We start from the raw sequence: 12,842 nt of genomic DNA on the forward strand, positions 1-12,842 counted from the left end.
TTGGGTCAGGTTCCCTCAGTACAAGGGACACTCTTTCTGTGAGTTCAAAGTCAAAAATTGAAGCAAAGTCATGGGTGGAGAAACTAGAATCTTTTTGGTTATCATAATCATCATGCCTTCAAAAGTGTACCTGACTCACCACGATTGCTAAAAAGCATTTGAGATCTGAAAGCTCAAGCCTAACATTTAACCACTGACAAAAGGCATTCGCCAGGGACTTGAAGAACTGGAAAACATGAAAGGACAAATTTCCTTAATTGAACCAAAGAACGGTGGAATTAAGAATTGCAGAAAAGGAATTGAATCCCTGGGGAGAAACAAAATTTTCAACTAAGAACTTGTCATCTTCCATTAACATGAAAGAAACAGCTAGCATCTGCCAAATAATGGATAAAGCCTTGAGATTTCAAACCAGAAAGGTCTTAACCATTTGTCTGTACATTTTTACGGCTTCCATCATATGGGATAATGACAAGAACAGTCTCAGATTTTCAGGTATTTTCAACTACCAAGCTAGCAGATGCGCTGAAAAGAAGCAAAGCCCAGATGTTAATCTCTCCTACTCATCAACAGGAGCAGGAAGATTGAGATCAATCAGGCATGGAACAACAGGAGAATCTTGTTTGATCACGAGGGTGTTCTCTTCAGAACCTCCAACAAAATGAGACCTTTTGTGACCTCCTAATGCCTGCCCTGACTTGAAAATTTTGTAGCAGATGGGGCATCTATGCTCCCTGCTTTTCTTTGGCTTCAATTTCTTCTTGGACTTGCTGATCTTTTTTCCATTGATGACTTTGCTGCTATGAGATATCGGAGCAGGACAAGCATCAGTGTCTGTGCTACTTTCATCACTGTCATCATATGCTGAATCATAAGAGCCGCTGATAATTTTTTCACTGTTTAAGCTCTCTTGTTTCCATGCTCCTTCATTCTGAAAACCATTTGGTGTCTCTTTGCTAGAAACACCAATTGAATTGTTTTGGAAAATGGAACTATAGCTTGGCCTCTTTCTCCAATTGATGAACTCTTCCCTTGACAGTCCATCTGTTGTATCATAGTCCAAATCCTCCAAAATTAGTCTTCTCGGTTCTGTGCTTCTGGTTCTTTCTCTGTTCTTGATCAGCATCTTCTTCCCATATTCAGAGTCGTGTTTCCGATCAAACTCAAAACTAGACCTGTCTTCCACTTTTGGTGTTTTGAATTCCCTACTTCTGAGATGCTTATCAATCGGAACATCCAAATCCAACTTTTTGGGACCATTTCTGAAATACCCAGAATCTGAATTATCAGAATCAACAATCTCAGCAGACTTCACTTTCATGCTCTTATACAGTACCGCCTTCTTCTTCTCCTCCACCATCTCAACACCATTAGACATAACGCTTTTCTTACCATTTTTTAATTTGATTCTCGTGTCCACAGACGGTGATTTTACCTCTACCACCACAGAATTGTTGTCCGAAGACTCAGTAGGCAAGGCAAAACGACCCCTATGGCCGGAGTCTCTGGACAATAACATCAAACACTTAGCGACCTCTTCTTGTTCTTGCTCAACCTCAGACACAGAGGAAGAACCATTCGTCAAAGGAACAGAAGAAGCGTGACCATTTGTATCAGTATTCACTGTCTTGAACCTCGTTCTTCTGGATCTCCTAGGATAACTCGGAGCAGAAGTCTCTGTGTCCGATTGGCTATCCATCATCACCATTTTCTGCTTCCCGCTAAACCCAGAATTGTTCTCAAACTTGTTCTTCGTCCCTTTATCTTTCTCCGAGTGACAAGCCATGTGGCCGCAGAGAGCTTTCAGAGACAAAAAGCCTTTCCCACATTCTTTGCAGAATCTTTCTTTTTGTATAGCAGAGTTGGGATGTAGGAGCTTCGTCGTATTCTTGGGATTCTCTCTGAGACCATAAATGGGGATTTCAGAAGAAGCTTCTTCAGAACCAAAATCTCTCTTCCGCTTCCTTCCTCCATCGAACTTGGCGACACTATCATCGGCATTGGTCTTAACTTCCTTGGATTGATGTGATGAATGTTCATTAGTCATATGAGTTCTGATGTGTCCACCCAGAGACTTCCCACACGGGTACTTCTTGTTGCAATACTTGCACACGAATTTCCTCTCCTCCATGAAAGCTTGATCTGAATTATCTGATCCAGAATATATATACCCAGAAAACAAAGCAATATCAGATAACTATTGAGTCTACCAGTTACCTCGAATCTTCAACATGTTCATGTCCCAGATGTTGTGAATGAAAAGGGATGAAGGTACAGCAGCGCAGCTCAAGGGACAAAATTGTAGATCAAAGTTCAGAAAAACAGAAACAGATCATGAAGTTTCTTGCTTTTTCACCAGAGACGATCAGAGATGTGACAGTTCTATAAGTACAAGATCCAATCCCCAAAAAGGGAGGGAGACCCCTTGATTTCCGTTTCCCCAAGTACTCTCTCTAAAAAAACCCAAACAAAAAATGCTGAAAAATTGATCCTAAATCCTTAATCCCCATACTGCCATGAAAACAAAATCAGAACTTGAAGAAATGGGTTGTTGACGGTGACCACGGGGCTTTAGAAGAAGAATCGGAGCAAGCAGCTAGCTAGGCAAAGGCTGTATAACATTGCTTGTTTGTGTTGTTGGAGTTAGGAAGAGAATTCCATGCATGAAAGAAATTAATAAAATAAAAGAAAAAGGATAAAATTAAGAGAAGAGAAGAAAGAATGATAATAGGAGGCACGTGTAGTGTGTGGAGAAGCAAAAGGTAAGAAAATAAAGGGCTGAGATGAGGTGTTTGTTGAGGAGATCTCTAGGTGTGGGGAAGCAGCAGATATGGCGCACCAAGAAACTGAAACATCCAAACAATGCCTTAAATTGCAATGCTTTTAAGGTCACCTTTGCGACAAAAAAGTCAGAATCTCCAACCGTTATTGTTTGGATCTCCCCTTCGTTTGCCCCCACTCTCATTCACAGCCATATTTATTTGCATTTATTCTTTTTCCCATTCCCATCGCAAATAATCTTTTTAATTAGATTTCATTTTTTAATAAACATATCAAGTTCGTTATAAGATTTGAGCATATTTGCTAGTTAACTTTTTGATTGTTTTTGGCAAGATAAATAATATTACAAAAGAAAAAAAAATCCTATCTAAATATTCAAATTTTACAAATTTTAAATACTACCTCCAGTCCTAATGATATGACCTCGTTTGTAGTTCTCATTTGTAGATTATAAATAAAATATTATAATTAGAACTGGAGGTAAATAATTACCATTATTTTCATTGACCTCAATTGCAAGGCTCATAAGGCTATCTCTATTTTACCTTCGGTTTAAAATATAAGCTAAACTTTGTTAGAGGAGTTTTTTTTATATAAAATAACATTCACTTTTGTCTAAATATTTAATGAGTTTTTTTTAATTTTATCCTATATTTTTTTTCTCTTTGATTCATTTATTGCATCTTTTACTTATTATCTTTATTAATAAGAGCATATTGGAAAAAAAATACATACCTTATATATTTATTATTTTAAACTAATTTTAACTAATTTCTTGATAAACGTAAAGAGATAAAATTTAGCTTATATTTTAAGCCGAAGATAGTAGTATATTTATATGGTTAAATTACACAAAATTTTCTTGAACTCTAAACTATGTACAAATAATTTTCTCAATAAATTAATAATGAACATACTTAAACTTTGGTAAATCATAGCTATCATTTATATATCCCCTACAACTATATTTTAATGTGTATAACTCCATCAAGTTTTGAATTATATGCATATAAGGCTCCTAAACTTTTATATATATATATATATATTTATATGTGTGCGCGTGAAGATAAATATAATAAACAAAACTACTAGTAACGCAGTTACATGTATAAATGTGAGCGTGTTAGGGCATTAATTACAAAGTTTCAAAACTCAAGGACTATATGTAACATAAAATTCATGGGAGCTGTATATAATTTTATAATCTCATAGCCTTAATATAAGAGCTAGTTGACTAATTTAAATAAATTGAAAAAAAAATTAGATATGTTAGTTATTTGTAATAAATAGATTTTTTTTAAAATATATATATTTGCTAATTAAGTATATTTATTATGACTATTATTACTACAAGGACTACCTTAAAAAAAATAGATAAATATAAAAGATAAAGTGTGTTGAAATCTTATATTTAAGATCAAAATAAAAGTTAAACGAGCTCTTATATTAAGAACCAAAAGTTATATTTCATGTTTTGTTTCATATTTATCTCAAAACCTTGATCTTTCTTTCCCCGTTCCATATCCAAAAGTGTTAACTCTAATGAGAAATTAATGAATCTAGCATTATTCTTTTTGTTGGAAGATTATGGCTGGTTATGATACTATGTTTTGTTTGTATCTTCTACTTACTCCATAGAGCCACCATCTTGATGCTTCCTTCTGTGTTTCTTTTAAGGGTTAATTATATTACAGATTCCCTTACAATGGCTTTAATACCCAGATTAAAATATTTGGAAGAGACAACCAAATTGGATTCAAATATATTATTAACAGATCTAATCAATTAATAATTAACATGTGGCCAATCTCTTTGGTGGTTGAAGCTCATCATCAATATCAAAGTCTTTTTAATGACCTTTCTCTATTGTGAAGATATCCATTTTCAATGAATCAGATTCTTCAATTTCGTTCCTCTCCAATCATATTGCCTTCTTTTTTTCTAAATATATGGACATATTGATGTACATTGGATATCACATTTTGAAAAAAAGAACAAACAAAAAAAAGAAAATGAAATTTGATATTGAATTGCAAATCTTATAACCTGAAAAAAGTTTCTACTGTCTGTAACTAAACCCTAAATGCCAGATTCTAGTCAATAAGAAAAGAACAAAGGTTCCCTCCTAGAAATTATCTCCCTTGTTTGGCCCATGGTATTCTAATTGCTCATCATTATATTAATCACTAAATAATTATGTTTAATCTGGTTTTCTTTTAGACTAAATAATTGCTCATAAAAAATAGTCTTGTTGTGCAGGGAGTGAGACGTAAGGTACCCAACACCGGAAAAAATTAGGTATAAAAATGAATGGTTGGTAAATTTTAATTTTTAAAGAGATCATTATATTTAGTCTGAAAGAAAATTAAATTTAGACAAACACTTGTGAAAGAAATTATCACTAATTGGTCCAAAAAGGATGAGACATGATGTTATGCCCCAAAGGCTTGCTTCTCAACTAGTAAGCATAAAACATCATCTCTTCCTCTCAATAAAAACACAATTATGAGATGCCAAACATTTGGTAGATACCAGACCTAAAAGTGTAGGAAATAGACCATAAAATATCAGTTGATATTTTTGTTAAACTTCTTTAATTAAAAAATTAAACATAATTTATACATAATAAATATTCAAATTCAAATCATGACTAGGTTTAGTGCATAATATGAGTTGGATTAAGTCAACCCATTGATGTAGAGACGTGTTTGTCAACATGTGCGACTCAGATTCTCTTTTTTAGCTCAAACACTGGCATTAGGTACCACTGACCTTGAGGCTTCATTCACTTTCACTAATCAGCCTAATTTTGGTTAGCAAGTCTGATCAATACTCGTTAAACTTCAGCCCCACATCCAAACAAAGTGAATTTGCCCCCAGAAATCTTTTTTATTTTTCAAATTATGTTTTAGGATTAATATTGTTGTTGGTCCTTACAGTTTCATCTTATTTTGATTTTGGTCCTTATAGTTTTAAATTATTGGCTTTGAACTTTATAGTTTTATAACGAATTGGTCTGAGTTTAAGTACGGGGAATAAAATCAAAAATCGTTAAAAGTAAAAGATCACTTATTAAACCTAGACAAAAAAAAATCATGAAACTATAAGAGTAAAAACTAACTTTTTTAATGGCACACACACATTACCTTCCCCCAAGGAAGGGCTCCCCAACAGACATGTCAAGTCATCACTCACCCAGAATTGAACGTTGGACCTCCACAAAGTGGGAGGCATGGTATGCCATTAAGTTCAAGAGATTTTGGCCAAAACCAACTATTTGAAACTACATGGATAAAAACGAAATTCAATCAAACTATATACTAATCCAACTTTTTATTATCTCTTTATGTATAGTAATCTGTTTGTGTTTTACTTTTTTTCGCAAAAAAATAAAAATAAATAGACCTAACATTGATTAATTCAATAGAATTACTTTCCTTGATATATCTTATGTAATAATTAAATTTATGACTTTCATAAAAAATTATTTTCATACTAACATTATTTTTTAAATATAATTTATTTGTTATTTGATTACTGGCCAAACTTGGCCCATTACTTGAGACGGCCCAGCTTGAGTATTTTATTGGGCCCCGATTTAGCCCATGAAACACCACTAAAATTGGGGGGGGGGGGAGTTAAACCGAAAGTTTCACTTTACTACCGCTTCACATGATTGAAACATCAGTATTGATTGTTTGTGAGGTAAAGAGATGTGCAGATCATGTTTTTAAAAAAAAACAAAAAAAAAAAAGATTTGTCCAGGTCACTTGTTTATTTATTTAATTTGGGCAGAGGTTTAGGCTTTTCCTTTTTAACTCGAGTGCGTACAAATTAAAGGAAATCGTACTACAACGTTATCTGTAAAGTATCTTCAGAAGTTTTGGTTTACCAGAGTAGATTCCTTGCAGCTCAGTCAAAGAACCTCGCTCCACCACATGTATTTTCTATCGGAGTTAATCTCGTTGAAATATTAGGATTAAACACAACCTAATAAGTACACTTTTCGGATTTAAATTTGTATTTTTTTTCATCCATTTGATACGAAAAATATTATATCTTACTACTAGGCGACTTAGAGTTCATTTGAAACCATTTTAAACCACATTGGATAGTCCTGAGCTCAAAAATTCTAAAAAAAATTGATTTTTGGATTTTTACTGATACTACTTACTATTTCAACTAATAGCTAATTAGTTATAATAACAACTAATTTTATTAGGACAATTAAATATTTTCACAAAAAGGAAAAGAAACTAATTTCAAAATGATCCTCGTAAGTTTTATCTAAATTAAGCCATTTAAAAATGTTATTTTAAAATTTCTATATATAGCTGCTACTTATGAGTCTTCATCCCACATGCGTAATCTTGGTGGGGAGGAGGAATAATCCAAGCAAATTAATACTCCTCCGGTCCTTAATATAAGACCCATTTAACTAATTTGATTATATTAATTAGGTAAGTTAGTTAATTATAAGAAAAATGACACATTTTTCCTAAATACCATAATCATTTCTTAGATTATAGAGAGTATCCATAGGGTAATTTAGAGAAAATTGATAAATATGAGAAATGGGTCTTATATTTAGGACCAAAACCAACATAAGAATTGGGTCCTATATTAAAGACCGGAAGAGTACTACTTTCAGTCCTAATTATAAAATTTTATTTATAATAAATAAGATTTTATAATTAGGGTCAAAGCTAATATTTTTTTTGAAAAAAGCACGGGTGGTTGGGATATTTCCTTTACCCTTGCCAATGTTTGGTTGATAACTCCGCCATCTTTCCAAACAAGACTCGGTCCCTAAATTTGTAGCCACCCACTTGAATAAAAACAAGTGGGGAAACAACTTGCTAATTCCACTCACGTGCTTCCAAACATAACATCAGAAAGCTTGAGGCATACTACTTCCAGGAATAGTCTAGAGGCGTCCTAATGACCCCCTTTAATTTGAATTTATTATTATTAGTTAGTCCCCAATGTGAACTCACAATCTATTTACGACTTTGCACATCCCCCTCCTCATTTTTTTATGGGAGAATTACAATCAATTGCTAAAAAATCAGGCAAAAAAAAAAACAACTGTTGAAAAAAAAATAATTACTAAAAAGTCCTAATAATAACCTAAATAGTTTGTAATGACAAGTTTCATATTAGAAAATAATAACTTTTGAAACTTATTTTGTAATTATTTTTCTTCCTTGGGTTCATTATAATTCTCCCTTTTTTATCATCCCAAACATACTCTTTTGTCCTTTATTTAAAATGTTAATTAAATGCACTACTCATCAAATACTAAATGTAGAAGTTACTTCAGAAGTTAATTTTGATCTTGAGTATAAAATTTTAATCTACCTTTTTTTTATATTTATGATTTCACCTAAACTAATTTATCAAATTTATAAACTCATATATAATCTGATTTTATATCTAGAGATAGTTTAGGAAAGTCAAATCACAGTTAAATAGTTTATTGTTTAATTTTTTTAATTTATTTAAATTAATTAAATAACTCTTACATAATCACCAGCAAAAAACAAATCTTCCTCAGGTCTTAAATATAAAGTCTGATTGATTATATAGGATTAAAAAAACTGATTAAATTGGTTACGTTTTATTCTTACGGGAAATAGTATCATTTTCCTACAAAATGAATCCTTTTAAGGAGCTTGTATCAAAAACAAAAAAATCCTTTTAAGGAGGGGTATTAAATATGAAAGAAAGAGGATGAGAAAAATTGTGAAATTAATGTAAAGAGTATGAGAAAATAGTAAATAATTCATTCAAAAAATGTTAAATAAAAGAAAAAATAGATCAAATCATATTTATAAAATAGAAGAAGTATGCTTATATAATATAGTATAATTTCTCCGCAATCCTAATTCAATGGTAGGTCAATCCATCTTCCTTCCCCGGCGCAGTACCGAGAACCTACCTCTCTTGAAAAAAAAAACCGGTAACTAACAGAATATCCTCCTCATTTAATTCAAAGTCAATATAATATTTTCATAAAAACAATAGTGCAATCAATCATGTAAAAAAATAAATAATCCATCCACAAGGGTTGCTTGACTTGCTGGCCGTTGTCTGAACGTCTATTATCTTCCGAGAAATTTGTCCGGATATGTGGGCCCGACCCGATCAGAAGAATGGGTCGCCCACGCGTCAATCACGTGTGGAATGACCAAAATGTCCTTTATCGGCCTTCTAATTCCACGAAGCCGATGCCGCGCATCGTCATAAGGACAGCCTAATATTTCTGTCTTATTCTCTCATCGGTTTTAGGGCAAGAGAACCAAAGAAAAATTAAAATAAAAATTATCGGCGAGGAAATCGGTGAGGCATACAGCGATTGTCTTCGAGTCTTTCCCCTTTTTGTGCGATCGAAGCCTCGCTAGCTGCGCGCATTTGTGTCTATAATAACCATTTTTCCGGTGAGATCTCCTATCGGATTCCCTCAATTTTCCCGGGAATTTTACGATCCTTTGTCCCCCTGATCATTTCAGGGGTTTCCATTTGGGATATTGTTTGGGTTTTGATTTTGTTGCGTTAGGGTTAATTAGGATTCTGTATTTTTAACTTTGATTCTTCTTCCTTTACATTAAGCATCAATGAGCGATCATCTGGTTTTGTATGTTGACCGTCTTGTGCGGCCCCCGCCGCTGACCCGGTCTCGCATCCGGCTGAGGTCCCGTCTGAGCCGGCTCCGCCTGTAGATGCGGCTGGACCTTCTGGTTCTTCCCCAGCGGTTGATGATGATGCAAGGTCTGAACATGATGAGGATTGTAATGAGGACAAGCCGCTGATCCAGATAGCTGAGTGTCGCATTTGTCAAGAGGAGGATAGCGTTAAGAATTTGGACACTCCTTGTGCATGTAGCGGCAGCCTAAAGGTATATCTGCCCCTCCTTTTCTCTATATTCGTTGAATTTCTGGTGTATTGTGCGAGTTTCACTCTCGTTATCAGGTATGTCTTTGAATAGTGTGATTTCAAAGACAATCAATTTACCGATATTGATGTCTGCTTTTTTTTTTTTTTTCCCGAGTGAAATTATGTCTGATTTTGTATCGGAGTTTTGCCGGAAACGATCGATTAATGTAAGAGGGAGGCTGACTTTCGAAATTCATGGGAAAGACTAAACCCTTATGCCTCATTTCTGTTAAATTTTTCTCCCGAGAAAGTAAACAGGGGATGCTCTTTAAAAGTACAAACCAAGGCGGTCTAATTTTTATTTAATTTCTGCCATTTAGCCTCTCAGAATCATTACTGATTATAATTATTTCTCCACTACACTATTTGCTCTGATAGAAGGTTTATAAGTTTGTTAGTATGCTTTTGGTGTTTTACATGCCGTCATGATCATGTTGTGAAACATTCTACCGGGCTAGCTCTTCCCTTTGCATTATCACCGACTTAAGACATATAATTTGGCATTTAGAACAGGTTTCATTATAATGTTTTGCGGGGGAAAAAATATTCTGTCAAGCTTAATGAATCGTTCCCTGTGTTGAAATTGAACGAGATGGTATGTGCATTATAATGATTAATACCAATCTCCATTTTGATGCTGAGAATGCAAAACAAGAATGGACCATCGTTTTTTTTTAAAAAAAAAAATCTATATGAAGGAAGTGTGAGAAACGCTAGTGTGAAGTAGCAAGTAGTATTGGCGTTCAGTTTGTACATCTCTATTTCGTATTCATTATTGTTTCTATGCTGTTAGTAAACTGGTTGAATTTTTTTAGTTTCTTTTTAGTTGAAATGAAGTGAGTAATTATTGGAATTTCTCATACAGTTTGCTCACAGAAAGTGCGTTCAACATTGGTGCAATGAAAAGGGAGATATAATTTGTGAGATATGTCATCAGGTATGTTTGCTTTTAACATTTTGTTCTTTAAATTTCAAAATCATGTCATTCATGGAATGTTGTGATGATGGTAGAGTATGGTATTTGTGCTTATTTGTAAAACTTTATTGAACATCCGATGAAATGTCCTAGAAGGAAAATAAAACAAGGGGAATGGGAAACCAAAGTGATCAAGATGAGATGTTCCAGCTTCCTTATCCTTTTCACCTTTTGGATTATGGAATGGCTTTCTAGTTAACTAGGGATCCTCTGATTTGATTTTAATGCTCCTTTTTTTGTTTATAGCCCAACTGGATGTGCCTTTTTGCTTGGACAAAATTTTGCAATTATTTGAAGTCCTGCTTAGCTTTGATATATATATATTTTTTAATCTGTTTGCAATTGTCAGCCGTATCAACCGGGTTATACTGCCCCACCACCTCGTCCCCAGCCTGATGAAACTACCATTGACATAGGGTAAGTTGAAGTTTCTACATTAAATGTGTAGCATTTGATTGATTATTTAATTTTATGTGTCGATTATTCTCTTTTGCAAGTTATATAGACTGGTATGACGTAAAGATGTTTGCTTGGAACTCTTGTGAAATAGTTGATATTTGGCTGTTTTAACAGTGGGGGCTGGACAATCTCTGGGACACCTTTGGACTTGCGTGATCCTCGACTGTTGGCAATTGCTGAGGCAGAACGCCAATTCTTGGAAGCTGAATATGATGAGTATGCTGCTTCTAATGCTAGTGGAGCAGCTTTTTGTCGCTCTGCTGCTCTAATTGTAAGTTATTAAACTTGAATTCTTTTCTAAATAATCAGTTATGTATGCATGTTGACAGACAACATTTATGAACGTTAGCATTTTATATTTATTGGGGGTTTTTGTTAGTAATTGCATTGAGCTTTGGGCGAAGATATGACCGTTTGCACCACTTATTTGGTCACTTGGTATTAATTATGCACATTTTTTTATGTCAGCATGCTGGCTGTTGAATGTGGTTCTAAGCATAATCTATTCCGTTTGGTGCAGCTGATGGCTCTATTACTTTTGCGGCATGCACTTTCAGTTACAGATTCTGATGCTGATGATGATCCATCTACTTTTTTCTCCGTAGTCATTTGAGTTTCTTCTGGCTTATAGTTTCAATAATGCTGCAGCCGAACAGATTCCAAGTAGCATGGCCGGTCCAATCAATCTAACTAGCTCACCAATTCCTGCAGCTTTTCTTGCTTAGAGCAGCTGGATTTCTTTTACCTTGCTACATCATGGCTTGGGCAATCAGTATTTTGCAACGTCGGCGACAAAGACAAGTGAGTCTCAGTTTCACATCTGACCTATTCTCAGTGATGATGCTATTTCTTGGCAAATGTTAATCTTATGGTTCTCTCAATTGTTAACATTTCATGTTTTTGCGAAGCAGGAGGCGGCAGCACTGGCAGCACCCAAGTTGCTTTTGTATTGCAATCTGGACAGCGGAGGGGTCTGCAATTTGCGATCGCACCAGCAGGACCCACACTGGATTCACAACCGGAGCATGTGTAGGTTGTTTGTTATGAATCCGTGGTTTATGTATGTGCCATTTTTGAAATGCGATACTCTTCATTTCTCAGCTCTGATGTACCTGTACATACCTTAGATTGGATGGCTCCAAACTTATCTTTATCTGATTGATTATTTATTCCTCTGATTCCTCCCAGTCATCATACTTGCTGAGAAAAATAAAATAAAGTTGTCGCCATTTCAGATTCACTTTTCTTTTTTTTGGTTTGCTGGTGTTATTTCTGTTTTGGTTAATTCAACTAGAACAACCCTGATCCATTGCACTGGATGGAAGGTGGGGTTTGAACCCCTTGTTGAAATGTAAATATTTGAGAAGAAAAAATAATTAAAAAAAGTTGCAGAAAAAATAATCAACTTTATATTTTTTTGATGCAAGAGAGGGCTAGGCCCAACAATTAAATTTAAAACTCTGGGGAATCAAAATCCCATGCACTCTTTGAAAAGCAAATCCTGCAACCTCACCGGGCAAGAGTCCAGTACTGATGAACGTGCAAGCCCTTCCTTCGCTAAAGCATCTGCTACCTTGTACTGCTCTCGAGATATGTGGTGTATGGTCACTTCCCACGAATATTCCAAAAGCTTTCGGATTTGTACGAATAATCGACTTTATACTGGTATATGAGTTCTATTCCGTTCGGG

The 12,842-nt window shown here is 34.5% G+C and overlaps 1 protein-coding gene and 1 pseudogene across 1 annotated transcript; one reads left to right on the top strand and one right to left on the bottom strand.

Annotated features, from left to right (window-relative positions):
• Window positions 1–238: 238 nt before the first annotated feature.
• On the bottom strand, window positions 239–2,559 carry LOC114720485 (uncharacterized). Its single transcript, XM_028906131.1, has one exon. It carries the CDS (start codon window positions 2,129–2,131, stop codon window positions 560–562), a length of 1,572 nt encoding a protein of 523 aa, XP_028761964.1. The 5' UTR covers window positions 2,132–2,559; the 3' UTR covers window positions 239–559.
• A 6,492-nt stretch (window positions 2,560–9,051) lies between these two features.
• On the top strand, window positions 9,052–12,402 carry LOC114720486 (uncharacterized; annotated as a pseudogene).
• The last annotated feature ends 440 nt before the right edge of the window (window positions 12,403–12,842 follow it).

The sequence above is a fragment of the Neltuma alba genome, unplaced genomic scaffold (assembly GCF_004799145.2).
Source record: "Neltuma alba isolate B1F8T4 unplaced genomic scaffold, ASM479914v2 tig00011988_pilon, whole genome shotgun sequence".
Classification (NCBI taxonomy): domain Eukaryota; kingdom Viridiplantae; phylum Streptophyta; class Magnoliopsida; order Fabales; family Fabaceae; genus Neltuma; species Neltuma alba.